Consider the following 20,206-nt stretch of genomic DNA (forward strand, 5'->3'; position numbering starts at 1 on the left):
AGATGATGGAGAACAATTGTAATGCTAGCCAGAAGATGCCCCACTGCTTCTGTTTATATTTAAGAGCATATACAATATTTTTACTTAAAATATGCTTCAACATAAACATGTGCTCATTGGTGGGCTTTTGGCATTACAATCATAATTGTAATGTAATATGTGAGAAGTTAGTGCTTCATCAATTCATTCGATGGGGGTGATTTGCTGGCTCAGGGAACCTTGTATTTGGACCTATTGGGATTTTCTGATTTATATTTAACAATATTATTTCATCCTTCTTTCTACAACATAGAGATATCTAGGATAATGAAGGTGTTTTGATGCTCTTCTGCAGGATCTCTAGTTTGCGGTACAAAACAGAACACTACCAATACTTAAGTGGAATTGACAAGCATGACTACAAATTAGGGGGGAAATAAAGGGAATCAGCTAGTACCCCTGACTATGCTTCTTTTAGCCTGGTACTTCAATTGCTACCTAGGATCCCAACAGCCAGTAAGGCAGGGAAGTAAACAGAACTCTCAGAGCCATATGTGTGCTCTATTTCAGTGATTCCCAGCCTGTGGTCTGGGGACCCCTGGGGGTCCGCGAAGCCTCCTCAGGGGGTCAGCTGCTGCTTAGGAAACTAAATAATATTGACAGATTTGGTTCCCAGCTGTCAGTATTGTCTCAGTGGGGGGGTCCTCGGATTCCAATAGTGATTCAGTAGGGGTCCCCAGGTTCCAGTATTGATAAAATGGGGGTCCACGGAAGACAGAATGTTGGGAACCACTGCTCTATATTGTCCACTCTTCGCCTTTTCCATGTCCCCAGGCAGCACATTTTGAGGCTTCTGGGGAGCCAATAGTGGGACAGGAGTGATCAAAATGGGCATAAAAAGACTTCACTTCTGTTTATCTGGGAACTTAGCTGAGGCAATGCCACTGGCAACTCAACTACGAATGGCACAAATACAAAATAATAAATAATGATGTACAATTCCATTGTCACTTTTAGTTTTTCTATATGTTGAAGTTGCAGGTAACCGAGTCACCATATGACATAACATAGTTTTGCCTCATATGTTCTATTCAGGACTGAGTAGGTACAATTTTTCAGACTGCTGTCGTTTTGTTGTCCACTTCACCTCAGATTTAAAAAAAACATTGGCCAAAGACCAGAAAGCTTCCTGGTCTTCTTATATATCAGCAGTAGGAAAAGGCAGACTTGCTTGTTCCCACTCCACCCAACCTGCTCGCCGCAAGACTTTGTGGCTGACAGTCGCCCATACATTCCAATACCTTGGCATCAACATTTACCACACGGCTACAGACTCCCTGGATAGCAATCTCACTAAAGCCATTGCTACACTCCGCCCACAGATTGCATTTTGGTGCGCGCTTTCATTGTCCGTACAGGGTAGGTTGGCTCTTTCCAAGGTGGTCATACTCCCTCAATTACTGTACTATTTTCATCTCTCGATGACAGTTCCTCGTGGCACATACCACATATTGCACACACTACTGGGAATTTCCTGTGGAACAAAGGGAGGAAACGCATAGCATTAACAAAACTACAGCTGCCAGTAGAGAAGGGCACTCTAATCTTAAAACATTATTATTTGGCGGCCCAGCTTCAGTGGACGGCCCACAGGCTGACAGGTCAGCATGTAGAGGAATTGGCAGTGGCCTTGCTGACCGTGCACAGCCAGTAGTCAGCGAGGCCTTTCTACCATAGGGGGGCCTCCCCTGTCAAACTAATAATCTACATGAAGCTCATAAGAGTTACCACACGGGTCTGGGTCATATGGTGTTGTGGGGTTATTTTAGTGTTTTGCTTGGGCACATTTATTATAGCTCTAGGCCTGAGGCCTGTACCCTTTTAACTAGTTGCATTCCATTCATTTCCTTTTATTATTATTTTAGCAAGGCTTCATTTTAGTGGGATGTTATGATTTTTATCAGTTGCCCTTTCATGTGTAATTTGCTATTTGTTCCCTTGCACAACATTTCATCTTGTGCACAGCCAAAGGCTGCATGAGGCTGTACATGATTATTTACCGAGTATTGCCAGTCTAAAGAGTACAACGTCTACCTTACACAGAAAAGGCGCATTATCAAGTCAGGGCAGTTCACAGCACAACACGTTTTATTATAAAACAACACTCAAACTAAGTCAGAGGGGACATTCCAGCCAGTCATCTTATGCTGTACCATGTCGTCGCAGCTCTGCTGAACTCGGCGTCTTCTCTCAGTCCACTCGGGAGGACTGCAAGCAGACCAACAGGCCGCCCCCCACTGCTTATTACTCAGGTATTGGGTTGGCGTTTCCTTGCATAGTCCCGAACAAGCGGATTTGGGCTCGGATTTTAGTAGTGCAGGTAGGGATTTTAGATTCACTATTGAGACACAATGTAGGGACTTTTTATCTGTTTCACTTTTTTGGTCACTGTAATAATATTGTTGTGTTCCATTGTTCTAATAATCGCAATTCATGCCTTTTAAATAGAACGCAGTTGCTTCCACAAAATGTATTGAACTAAATCCTACTTCTGTTTGTCTTGTGTATGTATGACACTTGTGTAACTAAGAGAAATGGGTAAGATCTTTTGCACCACAACTGCCCTGAGAAGTCAGAGTGTGATGCATCAGGTTGCCACAAAACACCTGTACTTTTGGGTTTTGGTGAGGTGCTGCTAGCTAGCCAAAAGGGTTAGGTCAACCGCTGCCACACGGTGTGGGATAACTCAGTCCCCCATATCCGGTGGTGCTGCCACCCAAAATCAGCAGTCTCGCCCCCATGACAAGAGTCCTACAACTGCTGCATTTGCACCTGAAATACACTTAGGCTACATATTGCCCTTTAGGGAACGCTTTGGCGAGGATGGAATGGCACTGTGGGAAAAGGCAGGAGTGGCCAGGTTAGGGGACTTATTCCAAAATTTTACCCTGCTCCCGTTTGCACAGCTGTGTGATGACCGAGACATCCTAGCAGGCCATTTCTTAGCCCAAAGGCGTCAAACTGCGGAGCTCAAAAGACTATGGCAAATCATGGGCACTAAAACCATTAACCACCCTGCACACAGTGGGCGCTGGACACTCTCAAAGGGAATGGGATAGTACCCTTGTATAACCGGAGAAGGTCTCACAGAATGCCATGTTCCAATACATTCAGTATAATATACTACATAGAGCCTACCTCACCCAGGCTAGACTGCACAGACTCTTCCCTGACTTGTCCCTTAATTGCCTGTGCTGCACGGGACTTAGGGCTGATATAACACATATGTTTTGGGACTGTCCGGTAGCACACAACCTGTGGCTAGTGGTAGCGAGCAAACTCAAAGACCTCACAAGTCGAAGTGACCTTCACACTATGGCCAGCTGTCTGCTTGAACTGTACAGGAAGAGGCAAATAAGAGGAGTCACTACCTGTTTCGTTGGCCTAGTGATGCTCATAACTCAGCTATGCAGAGGAAAGCCAGAGCATCACCAGGGATGGAACAATGTAGTGCGGATATGCTCTTATGGGGCAAGGAGGATGCAACAGCACTGAGGCAAGAAGAGGCTTGTGGCCTATGGAAAAAAACTATAGCAACAGACTGGGAGGAACTGCTGGAAAGCCTGCAACCGTCTGTAGGTGACTAAAGACTAACTCTCTGTAGTGCTTCCTAAGGGCGCAGATCTTTTCATCTGGATAGCTGATCATTCAGCATGAGGAGACCATGGGCATGTGCTAATGCTTTCAGTGGCATGTGATATATTGTCAAAGTAAAAAGGTGGGGTTGTGGAGGAGAGTGAGGGTTAGGGACTTCATTAGTTGGTGTCAATCGGTTGAATCCCAATACTGTGGGGAGCCTTGAACATGGTGATTGTGTGCTTGGTTAATTGTTCTTTTTTGCTGTCTTAACTGGTTTTGTTATCTACCACCATGAGAGCACATAACCCCTTTTAGTCTAAACATGATGTGATACCAAGGCAGTACATGGACAGACATATTATACCTATTCTGTAGCACACATCCGGCTATCGATTGCTAGCAATATGCTGTATATTAACTATGAAAATACTAATGAAGATGGTTGAAAAAAAACAAATTAAAGCTACTGTTAGTAGTTTGAGGAATGAATTTAACATTGTAAAGGATGCCATTTTTGACTATGAAGTTGATTAATTTTTAGAATCCAATAATGGTTTAATTGAGAAATCCCTTTCACACCAGATTTGTATTCATCCGTGTGCCAAATATAACAGTCTGCCTGTCCATCTAGCTTTCCTAAACTTGTCACAATATTGCATGACAACTGTGCCACAGGGAATAGTCATGTGACTTTCATCTCCACCCCTTCTTTATCTAGAGATATCACTAACAATAACTGCCTGGGCCATGGAGATGATGGTGTAGTGAAGAACGATGCATCTGTTAATATACAGGTAGTAACTAATGATGAACTTCTCATATGTGACTCTGCACCACATTTTCCGGGGCACACACTGGCCCCACATTCGCTTAGCAAAAGGTTGTTCAGAGTCTTTTTCTAGGGAGTCAACCAGTCCACATTAGCCCAATACTGATTGATTGGATCTTCCACCCAATTATACACCATGTGTATAATAAGCGTCCCAGCTTAAGGCAAATGGCAGTGCAAATTATCAACAGTTAAAAAATAAAGAGAAACACTGGCTGACCACAAGGGCAGCCGCTGCCATGTGCATTTATTTCCAAATCAATATGGTACACAGACCTGGCGGGGGGGGCTAAGGGGGGGTGACTGGGAGGTTGGGGGGTGCAGCCCTAAAACTTTTTTAGGTGTTTGCTGAGTGATTCATTTTAGCAATAGTCGGGCAGAGGGTAGAATTCTTGCCTCTTCTGAGAAGAAGGAAAACCCAACTGTTAACATTGGGTTGTGGCTATAGTATATATATATTTTTTTAAATGCCAGACACTGTGCACAATTTGAGTACCTCCGGGCTTACTCCATCTTTGCTGAGTCAAATACATTATGGGACTACTTCTAGGCCTATTAAGGCAACAGCTAGCCCCCTCTTGAATAGATTTGATGCTGTTGATACACTTGAGGAGGTGGACTGATTATCCCTACTAGTTGCAATGATGTCAATGCACTGCAGGAAGAGGGTGAGTATCCTCCCCTTTCAGGGGCTGATGCACTGATCAGCTTAGTTTTTTGTTATTGAATGTAGCTGGGCTTGAGGAGAAATTATCAGAATTGGCTAGATTTTATTAAGCATTGGCCCTTCATCATTCCTCCCACCCTGGGGGGGGGGGAGGGGGGAGGGGAGGGAGACAGGGATTCTAATATCATTGCCTTTAAATTGTCTAATAGAAACTCCTCTAATCTTGGCGCAGTTTTTCTTATCTTTCCTGATTAAACAAACCTTTTGGTTTTAAACATTTATAATTCAAATGGCAAATCTGCACATTCTTATGTTGTCGCCTCCATGGGCATGGTTATTGAGAAATTCAAGACATGGTCCCCACAGTTCAGCTCAAGTTTTATCTCTTTCATGCCAAAACTCAATATGCGTGATTAATATCAATGCCTGCCAAAAAGTTAGCCAGATTTTTCAGGATTTCGGCTTACGAGATGTGCCTTCAAATGTTCATTTTGAGCACACCACCCAAGGAGAACAGGCAAATTGTTTAGTTCAATCCCTGACTCTTATCATTCCAAGTTCCTCAGGGGATCCCACTCATGTTGGTAGGGGCTGTGAAACAATAGTGGATCACAATTTAATCTCTTCATCCCCATTATATTCTTTAATTAAGTATAGGATTTTAGGGTCTGGTTGGAGTGACCATAATCCTTTGATTTTATTGTTAAAGCACTCACACCAGAAACTGTCTTTGCCGACCCAGGCCACTAAACATTTCGGTCCTGCAGATCAAGGTAAGCGTTTGAAAAAGGACAAAAGTGATCCCAGAGGCGTTTTGTGGAAATCTGTTTTGTCAGAGGAGTAGTGAGATCGAATACTGCCTAAACCCTGACTCTAAGTCCAAAGGTGCTCTGAATTACTTTTCTGAACTTTGTGAAAGTGTGAGGGGGCGCTCTCACTGTTATCAGTAGAGGTCACATTGTTACTAGGATAGAACCCTGGTGTGATCAGGCATGCTTCAAAGCCCATCGTGATTTAAAAAAGGTCCTCAAATGCTCACACAGGGACAAAGAGGAGGTAAAACTCTTACTTGGCCTATATAAAAATGCTGTTAAGGAAAGAAATAAATCCCTTAGGGATGATGCCTGGGACAAGGTTTTGAGTGCCCGTGATCTCTATGACCAGGCTACCTTTTGAAGGGTCATGCATAGTCCAATCCTAGGGTCCGAGGATGGGCCAATCCCGACCTCGGTGATAGAAAAAAAAAGATGGTTTGACCATTTTTCTCATATAAATTCCTTAGAGCCAGGGATAGACCCTCTACTCTAACCTATCACGGTGGTACAGTCAGGAAATTCTAAACTTTCATTCTCTATCCAAGACGCTGCAGGTGCCATTATGAGACTAGCTAGAAATAAGGCTCTGGGTACTGATGGAGTACCAGCAAATCTTTTTTGGAGTGATCTTCTTCTATGGGACCCCTTGATATCCAAGGTATTAAATGCTGCTGTGTTACCTGGTCGTCCTAGCTCTTGAGCTCAATCCATTATCGTTCCCATCTTTAATAAAGGCGACTGAGCCAACCCAGGCTCATCTTCTTGATTGATAAAACTGACAAGGTCTTGGATCAGGTGATCTTGGAAAGGCTATTCCTGTGGACTAACAAGAATAACATCATATGTGACCTACAGTATGGGTTCAGGCCTGGCTTAAGTACCATCGACCAGTGCCTGAACCTATAATTTTAATAATCCATAAGTATACTGTGGATAATTTTTTAAGTTTCATGGACCTTAGCATTCAATCGGATAAACCACACAAAGCTCTGGGCTTTGCTGTTGTCAAAGGGTGTAGATCCAGTATTGGTTTCCTTCTTGTGGGACATACATAGAAATATAATTGCGTTTGTGAGGAACCGGCGGGATGCCTGCTGTACAAGATCTTTTCCAATAACTTGTGGCGTTAGGCAGGGGTGCATTTTACCCCATTATAGTTTAGTAATTATTAATCGCCTAGAGGCAATGTTAATAGATAAGAAATGTGATGTCCCTCATGTGGGAACCCCTCTGATACATATTCTGCTTTACGCAGGCAATGTCGTGCTCATGTTGAGGATGGCTATGGGGGTGTAATTACTACTTAACACTTTTGCAGATTTAATGGATCATCTAAATATTTCCATAAACCATACAAAATTGTATGTAAAGGATATCACTAAACATAAAGCACTTTTTTTGCGATTATTTTTTAAAAGATATTTGGGCATTTTGTTTGACAACAGGAACACTTGTGGTCCCAGTTCACATCTAAAAGATTATTCATTGCCCATTCATGGGGGGCGGTCATGGATTTTGGTTCAAGGTTGGACTGAAAACCAATAAAGCCCCTTCTTAAAGTTTATAATGCTAAATATGTGTCTGCTACAAACTATGATAGTGATATCTGGAGCTTAAGGATTGCAGTGTTATCCAGGATGAGGAGAATAGGTTTGTCAGACGTTTACTAGTTTTCCTGCAAAGCACCTCAACCTTTGTCGTTTATGAGGAATTGGGTCTCAAATGTATTTCAGGTATCACTGCTTTAAGACCATTGGTACTGTGGTTATCGGTGTGGTACAAGAAGAGTCAACCTTAAACAGAGTGATTATCAGAGACTGTCTCACTCTGGATAAAGTATGAGCGATTGCCTGGCTTGGCTACATAATTTACTATTCCGATCACCCATATTTATATTTTATGCCCTGAAAAGACCACCAACGCAGATTACGAGTGGGTTAACATGATTTTACAATCCATACTCGTGCTCTAAGGGAAAACAATAAATTGCAGAAACCTGCTGCCCATGTCTACTGTTTAATAAATTCATACTTTCAACAGAATTTTACCTATACATTGGTGACTAATGATTATCACTGTCAGTTATTGACAAGGATAAGGCTGAATCTTTTTAAACAACTGATCAGTTTTTCCAATGGCTGATCTCCTCAGGATTCGCTGGGTCTCTGTGACTGTGATAAATTATCGGCACAGACTATCGTATATTTTTATTGTTTTGTCAGTACTTCATCTGGCCTAGAAAAAGATTTTTAATACCTCTTCTAAAAGACTTAAAATCCAAACAAGTGGGATCAGCTACGCTACATCTCCTGATGATCCAGGATTTCTTTACCTGTGTGTCTGTAGGCAAATTTTTAAATAGTGTACTTAAGCTTCGGGAGGCATGGATTTAATCTTACTGTGGGCACGACACAGTGGCTCGACAGTTTGAACAAGCTGCTGTGTGTCTTTTTAGCCCTATTTGGTGATAACCCTCAGATCCACATTATTAGCAGTTTTTAAGCAGGTGTTATCTTATTGTTCTTTGGACACAGCATAGTGGACACGGTTGAGGTTTTCTGTTCTGCCTGAATTACTTAAGGTGTCCTCTCTTTTTGAAAATAGTGCTATAATTTTTGTTGTATGTGTTCTTTGATGTCTTTTTGGGCCCTTGTTTTTATACATGTGTCTATGCTTTTAAGGCCTTACTTTATTTTACCTCTTTTTTTTCTTATGTACTTGGTGCTATGTTTTTTAATTGTTAATATGTATCTTTTATGGTTATATTTTAAATGAATGAACATTTGTACTACAACTAATGTCTCATTCTGTCTTCGTATGCAGTTTTCATCTAGGCTACCACCTACCAATGACACTCTGAAGCATTCTGGAGCATTCTCTTTTGTTCTGGGGAAATATGCCACCTACACGTAACGTTCTATAACAATTCTGTGATAGGATCTTTGGAAAAGTTTAGTAGAATAATCTCTAGGAGAGTTCAATACTAAAAACATCACGTTGGGGCGATCACTAACTTTGTCAATCACTTTGGAGCATTAATCTCTCTAGCAGGTGAAAAGCAGTTAGGATTTATCTGATTTGTCCTAGGCTATTATCACAGAACTTAATTTTTATGGGTGATGAGCTCCTAGTAGCTTACAACAGGGGTAGTTGTTGGAAGGTTAAAGAGGAGGCATGGCGGCATGACGAGATGGACGAAGTTTCTTCCCCACAAACCGGGTACTTGGTCACATCTCTATATCATTCATGGTCGAGGGAGGTGTGCTTAGCCTCCGGAGGAACGTATGTTTCCCATCACACAGTATACAACATTATGAGTCACCACAAAACTGGAGGGCTGCATGTAGGGACCAATAATAGACACTCAAAAGTGCATAAGAGTTAGACTTTGGCACTAACAAATTACACATGATTATTTAATCTACCTTTGAGCAATTAGCTTACCATTGTCGTCTACTTTTCCATTCAGAGACTTTTTGACTGCATCAGTTAACGCTCCCATCCCCAGGCTTACTGCCAAACCTGATAAGAAATAAAACCACTGATGTCATGGAAAAAGAAGAATGTTTATGCATATGTAGAGTGGAAGAAAAGGTGGATGGCACATATAGACGTAGGTGCAACTATAACAAAAATGATTAAAGTGATCTAATTTTACGGACTAATACTGCCCTTTCTTCATTCAGGGCATTTAAAGCTTCCTTTTACAACCCACACAACTGGAATGATACTTACAATGAGAATATGAAATACCAAGCCAATAAGCATTGGCCAATCCAGTAAGTTCTGCCTATATATGAATGTGCTTTTTCGCTGAGTGAGATGGGGGAAATGCATGTGTGGTGTGGGTGTGGGATTGAGAGCATGAAAAGACCGAACTCTCTAGAGGGACCGCTGATCTCTAGGTCTGGCAGTGACAATTTACAGCAAAAGCAGAGCAAATGGCAAACATTACTAGACTAAGTGGTCATCTAGGTCATTCTCTGCAGAGACAACAAGATCACCTCCTACTATACAAGACAGTGCATGGTGTGTACCAAGCAACAAAATGGCACTCAGCTGAGGGGGATAGGGGTTCACATGCAATCCATGCACTTGCAAACCATATGGTACACTGCACTTTGTTTGGTATTAAAATAAAACATTATTGCAGTGCTATATAAGGTAGCCCCTGCTGCAAACACATATGTGGAGGCAGCTGCAGGTTGTAATTGCTACTGTGCCTTGGTCACAGATGTAGGTCTTCGGAAAAATTTCCCTCACAAAAAGTACCTTCAGGTTTTTGGCACATCCATAGTACAGCAGCAGTGGAGCTATAAGTGCTATAACAGGAACCAATGTAACATAATTCTTTTTGTGGCTACTAAGTAGAATGTGATTTAAAAGATCATCCATTTGGGCAGCTCAGATTGCAGGAACACCTGGGCAGGCATGAGACGGAGCACCTGAGTACATTACCAATGGCACACTTCATACGATCGTACATTATGTAAAAGGCAGAACTCAAAAGATCATCATTACACACAAAATAGTTAACTTCACTTGTTAGGATTTATGCCAGTAGTGTAAAGCTTTTGTGAGATTTACTAAACGTTTTAAACTGCTTTTATACTGAGAACCTATGAACACCATTGAAGGAGAGAACAAAAAACGATTTATCCTACAAATGTCTGGCAAGCACTAGCTCAGTATGATCAGCGGCAGACCACCATGAGTTTGAAGGGATGCCTTAAGAAGAGCTCCACAAATCGGCAGTAGTTTTGGTATGAATGCAAAACATTATTCCGTGTTTTTATCTCTAAAAATGTGTGAGCATGGCTACTGAAATGCCAAGGAAGCCGCTGTGCTCCTGTGTTAGGTTGGCCAGACTGCTGCATCTTACAGAGGTGAACAATGCAAGGTGCAGAGACAGGAACACAACAGGCAGCTAACAGACTAACTGACAAACAGAGCACACACTACAAGGAAAGGCCTGCAAGCTCTTAGCTAGCAATGAAGAGGCCCTGTGGAAAATACAAGCACCTTATCAGCAGGACAGATGTATAAGCCAAACAACTGAACATCCCCCCATCTCTGCCTTGAAAGAGTTCTTCTGTAAACGTCTTCATTCTTTATTACTTAAAGGGTCCAGACGTTTCCAAAATAGTTTGTGCTGTTCTTACACAGTTTTCAACCTTTACATATTTTAGCTTGAGTTTTAGCCCTTTACAAAGCGCCCTGATTTTTACAAAGCACTAATTACAATGTCCAACAGGTGTACATAATTTGTTCATTCTTTTCAATAAATCTATAGCAATGAATGGCTTTTTTTCTTGTTAAATTTGATTCTAGTGTGCACACGACATTCTTCCCTTTCTTCCTTAACAGTTGTAACTAACATATACAACATATCTAACATTTTTCATCTAAAGGTTTTAGTCCCTACAAATGTTAAAACTGGTTTAAAAAAGGCAGACAGTAAGAATCCACCAAAGGGAAGCACTGAAGACGTCTAAATATGATCATATATGAGATTCTGTGCTATCAAATTGTGAATTGTATTACAGACTTGTTTAAAAAACATTACCTCCAAAGTTGGCGAGGCGGCTCACTCTAGATGCAGGTACTTTCCTTTCTCGAGCTCGTTCACTTAGCTTTAGATTAGAAACAGAAACTCAATAGGGGTTAACACATTTTGGAAATAGCAAATCTCTTTAAAGGAGAACACAAGGCCAGAATCCCATGAGAAGAACCAATAACACCTTCACTTAATGAATAAAAAAACAAGGATCTTTCAGCAATATACAACTTTGGTCCTACCTACGTCACAGACAGAACACAAGTAGAGCTGAGTATTCCCAGGGGCTCAAACATGGGAGGTAAAATGTGTTGGCAGTGTGTAAAAGCAGGCCTGGGAATAATCTATTAAATAGATCACTTTCTAGAAGACTCTGCACCCTCCTTAAAGTAATAATTAAGAAAGATTTAGAGGGGAAAATAACTATTATTCTATATCACTTTTCATCTCATGTCCCTAACTTTTAGGGGACTAAAACCTAATCCATTTACTGTTGTGGGCCCGATTAGCATGCAGACTTTTTTTTTTTTTAGAATAAGAATGCTTTATTCATTAATTAAAAAAATGAATCAAAGAGGTACAATAAAATACCCCAAAATTAAAAGTTAGTCCAAAGAGAGATACACGAAAGTATAATATATAAAAGGTTAACAAACAACGTATAAGTCTATTACCAAATATAGAAAGTACATAATGGATATAAAATGTACCAATATTAAAACTGCAGTTTAGGTTTTGTATTTTCAGAAGAGGAAGAGAGAAAGATAGAGCCAGCAGAAAGAAGTTGAGAGAGGGAAAAAATGAGTTATATAGAGAATAAGAAAAAAGGAAATAAATAAATAAGTGTAACATAAAACATCCCTTACCAGAGACTGATTACGTGGATTACACAAAATTGTCATATAATTTAAAACAATAAAAACAACCAGTTAAGTAATACAATAGAATCTGTCATGGGGTAAGCATAGGCCATTTTAACAGTGTTACATCCTCGTAAATCAAAGGAAATGTTGCTATGGCATTAGTAGATCCTAAACAGAAGTCATGCACTCACCACAGCAATTAGGCTACCAAAAGAGTGATGTTAGGGCAAACTTGAACTGGACCATTAAAGGTAAAAGCCCTTTATGCTCTACAGCTAAAAGTGAAGACCTCTGCCCATAACGAGTCAGAGACAAATCAATCCACTTTAAGAAATAACATGTTACTTTCCCTGTTTAGAACAACTGCCCGAGTTGGACTAGTGATGTCATTTGTGTGTAGCTGTGTAAGGAACTCATACCAAGGTCAACTAAGATGGCAGTATGGGTAAAGAAAACAGAAACCTGACAATTTGAATCAAGTAGTTTGCAGATAGTGAACTGCTGAACTTCTTTTAAGCAGCTGCACTTGCAATGTACAACACACACTTTCTCCTGTATGGGCTCTTTTACTTTATGTATGAATTTTACTCTTGGTACCTGCTGAGATTTTCAGTCCCAAGTGAATGTGGTTTGCGTGACATATAACTGCAGGCAGCGTCTTTCCACAGAAGTCCTCTGCACCACTTTTTCTGAAAGCCATTTACTATATACATTCTCATGGAAAGTGTCAGCAGAACACAGGAATATTCCCAAAAGAAGTGGGTATGCTGTGTTTAAGAGTGAGTAGAAACAGGAAGCAAAAAGGAAGGACCTTGCATGCACAGAAGTAACAAAACAAGGTGTCATACTTCTTTAAGATCTTACCATCTAGAGAGTGTATATGTTGTGTTAAATATAATAACTGTTTGCAACTACCTTCTGCCTGGGAGGCTTCACCAGATCTTGGGGCTCCTTGGTTTGCTTGGCATCCCTGGCTTTTCTGATATCCTCTGCTGTAAGTCCCCTCACTGTAGAATAGTGACGGGAAGTCTTGCTCTGCCCAGTTCTTGTTCCACTCAAATTCTTGCTGCTAAAACCAGTTTGCTGTGTGTGGCCCATGGGTTGTGGACGCTCTGCACTTTGGTCACACTGAATGGGAGTGTCTGTTTCGAGAGAGGAGGAATCACAATTGGTCTTACAATCTTCTCCTGGGGAAGGCTCTTCTGAGATAATGCTCCACACAGACACATCTTCCTCCTGTAACGATGAAGCTTCCTTAACTCTGTGGTGGCCCTTCTGAAAGTGAAGCACACAATTTGTGTCATTATCGTATTGCTTTAAAGTTGGAGTGCATCTCACTGTTTAAAAGAACTGTCAAAAGAACATTACATTATCTTAACTGTAATAGGATCTATAGCACTCAAATACAATATTGGGATATTCAAAAGAGACTAATAGAGAGCAAGATGAGGAGAGACAAAGGAGCAAACAAAGAGGGAGCGAATGAGAATGTTACTGTGAGATTAATGGTAACTCGAAAACAAAGTCTCATAGCAAAGAAGAGGATCATCTAATATACATCACGTTTAAGACCCAAACATTCATTAAAAATCAAAATGTCTAATTTTCTACAACTAAACAATGGAAAGGCCAATTTGGGATGACAAACCTCTGCAAGAACCAATCAAGCTTGCAGAAAATACCACTCCAGCCCTTAGCTGCCAACGGATCTCAAAGCATTTAACAGGTAACACATACAGTGCCGATCTGCTGGGTATGATCACATTGTCTGCAGACACCATTACTCAAGCTTTCTGCAGATAATAAACCACATGCTAAGAAGGCGAGTCAGGAGACGATTCCATCTTACATATACTGGGGCAAACAATATCCTTAAAGGGGTGCACACCTTTTAACTACTCTTGAGTCAGTAAATTAAAACTAAATTAGGCAAGCCCAAATATAAAAACGTCCTTTCATCCTTAAAAAGTATCATCTTTACAGAAGAAATGGTGCACTGAAAAGTTGCCATTTATTGTTCTTTAAGTAAAGGCATCTAACTCATATTTGGCAGTTCCTTTTATTTAAATCACGTTAGTGTCTCCAGGGTGCACTGCACTGAACTATGTTGTACACTTCGAACCAGAATTTTACAGCGGTGCCTCTTGTGTTGTGGTCACAGGTACCAAACACGTATTGTTTGCTCTTTCAACATAAAGGGGTGAGAGACCAACAGATAGCATGCCTCCAAAGCATCTGATATTAAACATTTTTATGTACTGCATGGTTAAACTACTGAACTGTGTTTAAGCGCCCAAAAATTATTAGTGCTTAGTTGGAGTTTACTGAACAAAGGCAGAGTACAAGGACGCCAATTAATTGAATAAGCATTTCTGAGAGTTTTACCGAAAGAAAATAGGCATTGCACGTCAATCATTCCACAATCCGGGTACAGGTACAGAATATCTGATTCCACAAGGTTTGTAATTTGTTTGGACTGCAATCAACAGCAGCAAGTGAGCTGATTCGACGGAGGTTTATGGCTAATTATTTATTTTTGCTCAAAATACCAAGAAGCAGAAATCTCAAAACATTTAATATAGCCCAACTTACACCAGTTACTTTTGAAGGGTTTGTTTGATCTCACCCAATTCACTACAACCACAGACTTTGCAGATATCGCTGAACTCGAGTGAGTCATTGCATATTAGCTCTACAACTCTGACTATACATTTTCAAATTTTAATTTTAAACTGTTTTTGACCTCATCTGATCTGAGATCCACAATAATCACCCTATAAACAAAGTAAAATCCACATCACAATATAAAAATGATCATAATACGTAAAATAACCTATGACTACTCATGATATCATTGTCATCTGTTCTGAAGCCAGACTGTTCAAGGGGAATACTGTTCACTTCATGTGCCCAGTTCTAAGATGCTCATTGCGAAGATCTTCTACGCAGCACTCAAAAGCCAAATCTGCTGATAATGTACTAGTTGTTTTCTACTTCCTTTCCTATAAAAGAGGGGCGGAGGTTGCTCCCCCCTCCAGGCATTTGGCAACTGACCGGAGGCGTAGAAGAATTCAAATAAGGGAATCAGGGGGTTGGTCCCTGTTTGGGATTACGTTTTAACACCAAAATTGGTACTTCGTCAGGGCCCATTGCTGCCAAAGCTCTTACTTTTCTGATATACCCTATTACATGGTTGTTAGGAGGTGATTGAACAGGTTACAATCTTTGGGAGTCATCACAGAAGAACCTTCTTCATTGTTTCGCATGTATAAATTCTTAGCGAAAATTCACCACGTTTCCACTGTTATTACATTTACTATTGGGCCCTTTTTTAGACGGCGTTTTGCTCAATGATATGATAGAGGGCCCGGGCATTTTTTTTGACGTCACTTGCTGTAGAGAAGACCAAAGCATATCTAGTTGTCTATAGTTTACGGAACGTCTCACCTGTTTCCCTTCCTCCTTTAGAGATTTTATCACGTTTTTCATTCAGGAGAAGCAACTAGATATTCCCTTCGAATCAACTTGTTAATTTTAATAGATAGTTAACTTTTAAATAAATCCTCTTTTTCCCCTGTCGTTTTAAGCATTTCACTGTTTCGGCCATTAATTGCTCAAATAAGGAGACCATGTTACTTGTGGGTGTAATATTCAGAGTAATGAAAAGAGAGGCAACCTTTTCGTTGAATTTAACCACGTTCTGAGGACTCCAATCCTCATTTCATGAGTGAATTTCAGCCAACACCGAATACACACTGAGTGTCCAGTCATTTACACTTTCCGGATTAGAGTGTAGCATAGAAGAAAGAACTCAGGCTATAACCCAGATCTTTGCAAAATGCTTACAATTAATCTTCCCTTCCCAATAACGAATGCTACAGTTGTTAACCATGACAAACTCATACTGATACTAATGAATAAAAGACACTGCAATAAAGGACTGCTGCATCCTCTATGAAATATCTTTTGCTAATGTAAGCCACTTGAAAAATTGTTAACTTTCCATGCCACAAAGTGTTCTTAGAGAATTTTAACTGCATCAAACCTTCCTAAGCCAAAGCCGTGTGCAAAGGGAAACACTTCGGGAACTACATGGAAGGCATTGGACTAGAATTACTAGATAATGCAGAGCGTGCAAGTCCTCAATCGGATTACACAATGGCTAATCATTGCGACATTGCGATGCGGGACAGAGGCAATTCGGAGCTCTAATTGGTTAAAACCGAAAATGCCATATCGATTCACGGCTGTCTGAAAACATTCTCATATCTCAATGTACATTTTCAAAGGACATCTGTAGCATATACACTCTATTTTATCTTCAAGACCAAGAGGAATAGCATGCCGAGCAGAACATGTGCCCAATGGTCATCACAGATAGGGCAAAATTCGAAAAAATGGTGGCACATTGGATAGATTTTCAGTCAAGAAATGGCCTGTCAATTTCTTTACAAATTTGTGGCGCTCCCGAGGCTACTTCCTAAAAGAGGGAAGCTGAAATCCCCGAAAATGAGAGGAGGTGAATAAACATAATCAGACAACTTGAGTAAGATAGTGCTTAAAAGGATGTTTTGAACGTTACCTGTCTGCCTGTGACCAGCGAGCTCAAGCAGCCTTCTGTGGCAGCCTGCATACTCCTCAGTCCACCACCCAATGAGGAGTTACATGCTATCAAACGAATGTGCTCGCCTTGGGTCTCCACGAATGCCTGCCCAATGCGGGCCGCTCCCATTACCACGTAACCAACCTCACGCCACATTTTTTATTCGCTGAAAGAAATTTAGAAAAAGATTGGTCGATCAGGAAACAGTGAGAAAATATACAGAAATCCAGCACAGGAAAGAGAAGGCATTTCGTTCTTTAATGAAATCCTGGAACCATACCGAGACACTGTATCTGGGGCACTGCCCGCGAAATTCTGAGGACCTTAGAACAGTTAACTTTGTGAGCAGTAATAGTAACTGCCCATAGTTCAAAGAGCACAAACCACAGATGCAAGTTAGACAGATAACAATGTAAGTGGAATGTCCTTTTTATCTCTGCAAAAGCTGCTGGACAGGTCCACAATTACTGAAAGCAGCTACCACTTTTTAGCACCCATTTACACAAGGGTTAATGGCCCTACTCTAAGTTAAGCCTTCATGACTTATCAAGGGCAGCAAAGTAACAACATGACCGTAGAACCATATTGTAGGAACAACTGTTTGTAGACATACGGGATGCATAGCATTATATCTGTAAACATTACTCCTCAACGCATTACTTTTACTGTTATTTATTACACTTTAAAAACTCCACATCGGTTTTGCTAGCTTAACTGTCAGATCAGTTAACAGTAGAATAAAAATATTGCTACTATCTGTGAATCTTTTTTACGACTGAAACTGAAAAATGTGGTGGGAAAAATATTCAGCGAGACCCAGCCTAAAATACACCAGTTCATACTTCTAAAGGCATGACATATAACTAGCTGGATAACAGTATTAATCTGGCTTCCTTGACAGGTTTCCAGGGAATCTTTTTAACTCACTAGTGGCCTACGAATTTAATCCCACAAACGCAGCACCTTACTAGAATCCTTGCGGCATTAAATGTGTGCTACTCACATTACTGAGCTCCTAAAATGCCTCTTTGTTATAGTTAGGTAATTGTTATTGCTCCCACTTCTGCTCGTGTTTGTACAAGCCCCAATTTTAAGTTACTGTTGTTAAGTTCTATAGAGAATGCATGTCTTGAATGCCATATAACAGCTTAGCTTTGACCACTGTACCGGATGGTCATACCTTTTGCCGCTGGGGTTTTTATGATAATAAATACTGGTACCATCATTACCTGCTTCTGCCAGTCATTACCACATTTTGGTGACGATTTTGACTGCCTCCAGCCGGGCCTGTCACCGTAGTTGAGGAGCTGTCCATATTCTGCTCCGAGAGGAGCATTCTGACAATTGCAGCATTAAGCGACAAGCACCTCCGACCTTCTTTGATGCAGTTTTCCTTCCTACATTATACTGTTGAACCCAACATTGTGATGGAACATTTAAAATGTTATCTGTGTCATCAACTTGCTTCTGAGCCTATTCAAGCATGTGTGTCTGTGCTTCTCATTCTGACAGCCACATAAAATTTTGGTTTTCTTGATGAACAGTATATTTGTGACCAAGTGATTATGCACTGCTATAACAAAAAGATTCAAGAGCAACAGTTGCGCCACAAAAATCCCTTGTTGAAGGAAGTTACTGAAGTGGCTAAAGGTATAGAAAGATCTATGCGTTCGTGTAGGTTATTGAATGATGAAGATAATCATATGGAGGTGGCAGATGTTCACAAATTCAACAAGAATAAATCCAGTAAAGTTGTCAACAAATCGCTGGGCAACAAAAGCAAATGTTTTAGAAGTGGATCCGCCCCACGTTAATAAAGCTAATTATCCTGCTACTTCAAAGGATTATTTTAAGTGTGGCAAAACAGGAGATTTTTCTTTGGTTTGCATATCTCTATATAGATTACACCTGATTGAAGATGATAAAGCTCAAGAACAAGTCACTCAGGAGTGTGAAAATGTAATTCTGATGATGGGTGAGGAATACACAGATCGTTATGATGCTCCTTCTACTACAGTAGATGAGCAATTTTCAGTACTTCCCAGGTGTGAATTTCATAAAGATGGTATGAAGACTTCAATGCTTGTGGATTTTGGTTCACCATTTTGCACTGTATCTGAAGTTTCCTTCAAGAAAGTTTGGCATGGAGGGAAACTGGAAAACTGACATTTTTAAAGTATATAGTTAAACTTGCATTAATATTAGCATTTTGTTTTGCTTCTAACTCATATGAAAGTCACACGATTTTAGTAAAGGTTTAGGTGGTGGATAAAGGCCAAAATATTTTAGGATGGAGGCATCTGGGTAATCTTGGTATTATTTTGGATCCTTCCTCCTAAGTTCCAGTGTACTGCATGTCTATAGACAAAAGGTGTTGAATATTCCATTACACAATACAAAATGTTTTCAGATACGAGTAGGGCATGGTTAAAGGATTTTCTCACATGATCAAGATAAAAAAGAGGCTTTTTCCAGTGAGACACAAGTTAAGAGATGTTGCCCTTACTACCCCTTGCTTAAACACTTGTTGAAAGAAGGCGTGATTGAACCTATGGACTCCTCCGAATGGGTTTCTCCTATTGTTTTGGCTCCCTCAGACTGTGTGCATATATGAGATCGTTAAAACAAATAATTACTGACTGCCATACCTTGCCAAAAATACAAGAATTATTTGTGCGATTGAGTGTAACAAAAAAAAAAATACTTCCTTGGATCTCAAATCTCCATAATATCAGATTATTTTAGATGAAGATTGCAGGCATCTCACCACATTTATTACCCCTGATGGAGCCTTTAGATACACATGCCATCTGGATTGGCCTCGGCCGCATCTGTGTTTCAATAGTTGATGTTTATTCTATTCAAATTCATGGATGGGGTCATGGCATTCCAGCATGATATCATTATCTTAGCTGATTCCATAGAATCTCATGATGAAAGTTTAGCTAAAGTACTAAAAGTGTGACAAGACAAGGGTATGACATTACAGATGGAAACATGTACATTTCTAACTCAGAAAGTTGAATACTTGGGTCACACTAATTTATCCGAAGGCATTTCTTCTAAGTCTTGTCTGTTACAGGCAGTTGAAAGAATGAGTGTTCTCTTTGACAAAGCTCAATTAAGATCCTTTTTGGGATCATGTGAATTTTATCCATGATTTGTGTATACATTTTCCCATTTAGCGCTTCCACTCAGGAATCTTCTCAAGAAAGGAGTGAAGTTCGCATGGTTAAAGCAACATTAAGAAGTTA

The 20,206-nt window shown here is 40.4% G+C and overlaps 1 protein-coding gene across 3 annotated transcripts in view; it reads right to left on the reverse strand.

Annotated features, from left to right (window-relative positions):
* Positions 1–20,206, reverse strand: part of COQ8B (coenzyme Q8B) — a 115,141-nt gene that overhangs the window by 66,871 nt on the left and 28,064 nt on the right. For all 3 annotated transcript variants that reach the window (XM_069208093.1, XM_069208095.1, XM_069208094.1), the window contains exons 2-5: positions 16,932–17,118; positions 13,265–13,624; positions 11,496–11,562; positions 9,374–9,451 (exon numbers count right to left, since the gene is read on the reverse strand). In XM_069208093.1, coding sequence (XP_069064194.1) covers positions 9,374–9,451; positions 11,496–11,562; positions 13,265–13,624; positions 16,932–17,108 — 682 coding nt within the window. In that variant the 5' untranslated portion in view covers positions 17,109–17,118. The remainder of the gene's footprint in view (positions 1–9,373; positions 9,452–11,495; positions 11,563–13,264; positions 13,625–16,931; positions 17,119–20,206) is intronic.

Source organism: Pleurodeles waltl, chromosome 9 (genome assembly GCF_031143425.1).
Source record: "Pleurodeles waltl isolate 20211129_DDA chromosome 9, aPleWal1.hap1.20221129, whole genome shotgun sequence".
Lineage (NCBI taxonomy): Eukaryota > Metazoa > Chordata > Amphibia > Caudata > Salamandridae > Pleurodeles > Pleurodeles waltl.